Below are 938 nucleotides of genomic sequence, written 5' to 3' on the forward strand. Positions count from 1 at the left end.
ACCCCATCCTGCCTCGCTGCCCTGCACTGGCCCTGGCCTGCCCGACTGCTGCTGCTGCTCCTCTGGCCGCCGCAGCTGCCTGCTCGCTGCCCTCCTGTCCTCGGGCACACAGCTTCAGGGTGGATCAGTCACCCCACGTCCGGTTCTGAGAAGGGAAAAGGCAGACTGGAGGGGGCTCCCTTAGCCGCCCTGCCGACCCTGCTCTCTGGGCCTGTGGCTGCTGGACACTCACCATCCCCTGGCTACGGCTCCCGCCAGCTCTCCTTCCCGCTCAGCGCCTGCAGCTTCTCCAGGCTCTGCGTCACCGAGCACAGGACTCGCCCTGAGGACAGGAGCGCACAGTCATGGCTTCACAAGCTGGGGCGTAGGCAGGGTGGACCTCATGGCTAGTGGGCTGCAGACCCTCGACTCACCCATCTCCTGGACTCGCTCCTCCAGGGCTCCCGACAACTCCGGGAGGCTCAAGGCCTGCAAGGAGGCCTGCCAGCCTTTGGGGTCTGTGGAGCAGACAGCCAGGTGGGCGTGGGTTCTGGGCACCCTGAACCACTGCAACAGGACTGGCCCTCTAGAGCCACATGTCCCCGTGGTGTGTCAGCGTGTTCTCCGCCCGCTTGTGAAGCAGAGCGCTGCCGGCCAGTAGGGGCCTGGCCCCAGGGCTGAGTGTGCCAGGGCCCGGCCTGCTGGGCTGTGGCATCTTGGACGGCGCCGGCAGCCAAGGCCTCCCGGGAGAGACGGAGAGGACGTGGGTGTGGAGCACAAGGGGACCGCGTCCCCATGACAAGCGCAGAGACAGGCGGCGAGACCCGGCCTGGGAGGCGTCCCACCCTCATCCGCCTGCCCCACAGCCGGGACACCGCCCTCCTTACCTACTGCAGGGAGGCCTGGGCACAGGGGGGCCTCACGCAGGAACTCGTCCCGCCTCACTCGGGCTGACAGCT

General features: G+C 68.1%; 1 protein-coding gene across 1 annotated transcript in view; it reads right to left on the minus strand.

Annotated features, from left to right (window-relative positions):
• Window positions 1–20: 20 nt before the first annotated feature.
• Window positions 21–938, minus strand: part of ANKS3 (ankyrin repeat and sterile alpha motif domain containing 3) — a 15,248-nt gene continuing 14,330 nt past the window's right edge. The window contains exons 15-16 of the mRNA XM_010840497.1: window positions 414–592; window positions 21–322 (exon numbers count right to left, since the gene is read on the minus strand). Of these exons, the coding sequence (XP_010838799.1) occupies window positions 243–322; window positions 414–592 (259 nt within the window). The 3' untranslated portion in view covers window positions 21–242. The remainder of the gene's footprint in view (window positions 323–413; window positions 593–938) is intronic.

This window comes from Bison bison, unplaced genomic scaffold (assembly GCF_000754665.1).
Source record: "Bison bison bison isolate TAMUID 2011002044 unplaced genomic scaffold, Bison_UMD1.0 scf7180017864144, whole genome shotgun sequence".
Classification (NCBI taxonomy): domain Eukaryota; kingdom Metazoa; phylum Chordata; class Mammalia; order Artiodactyla; family Bovidae; genus Bison; species Bison bison.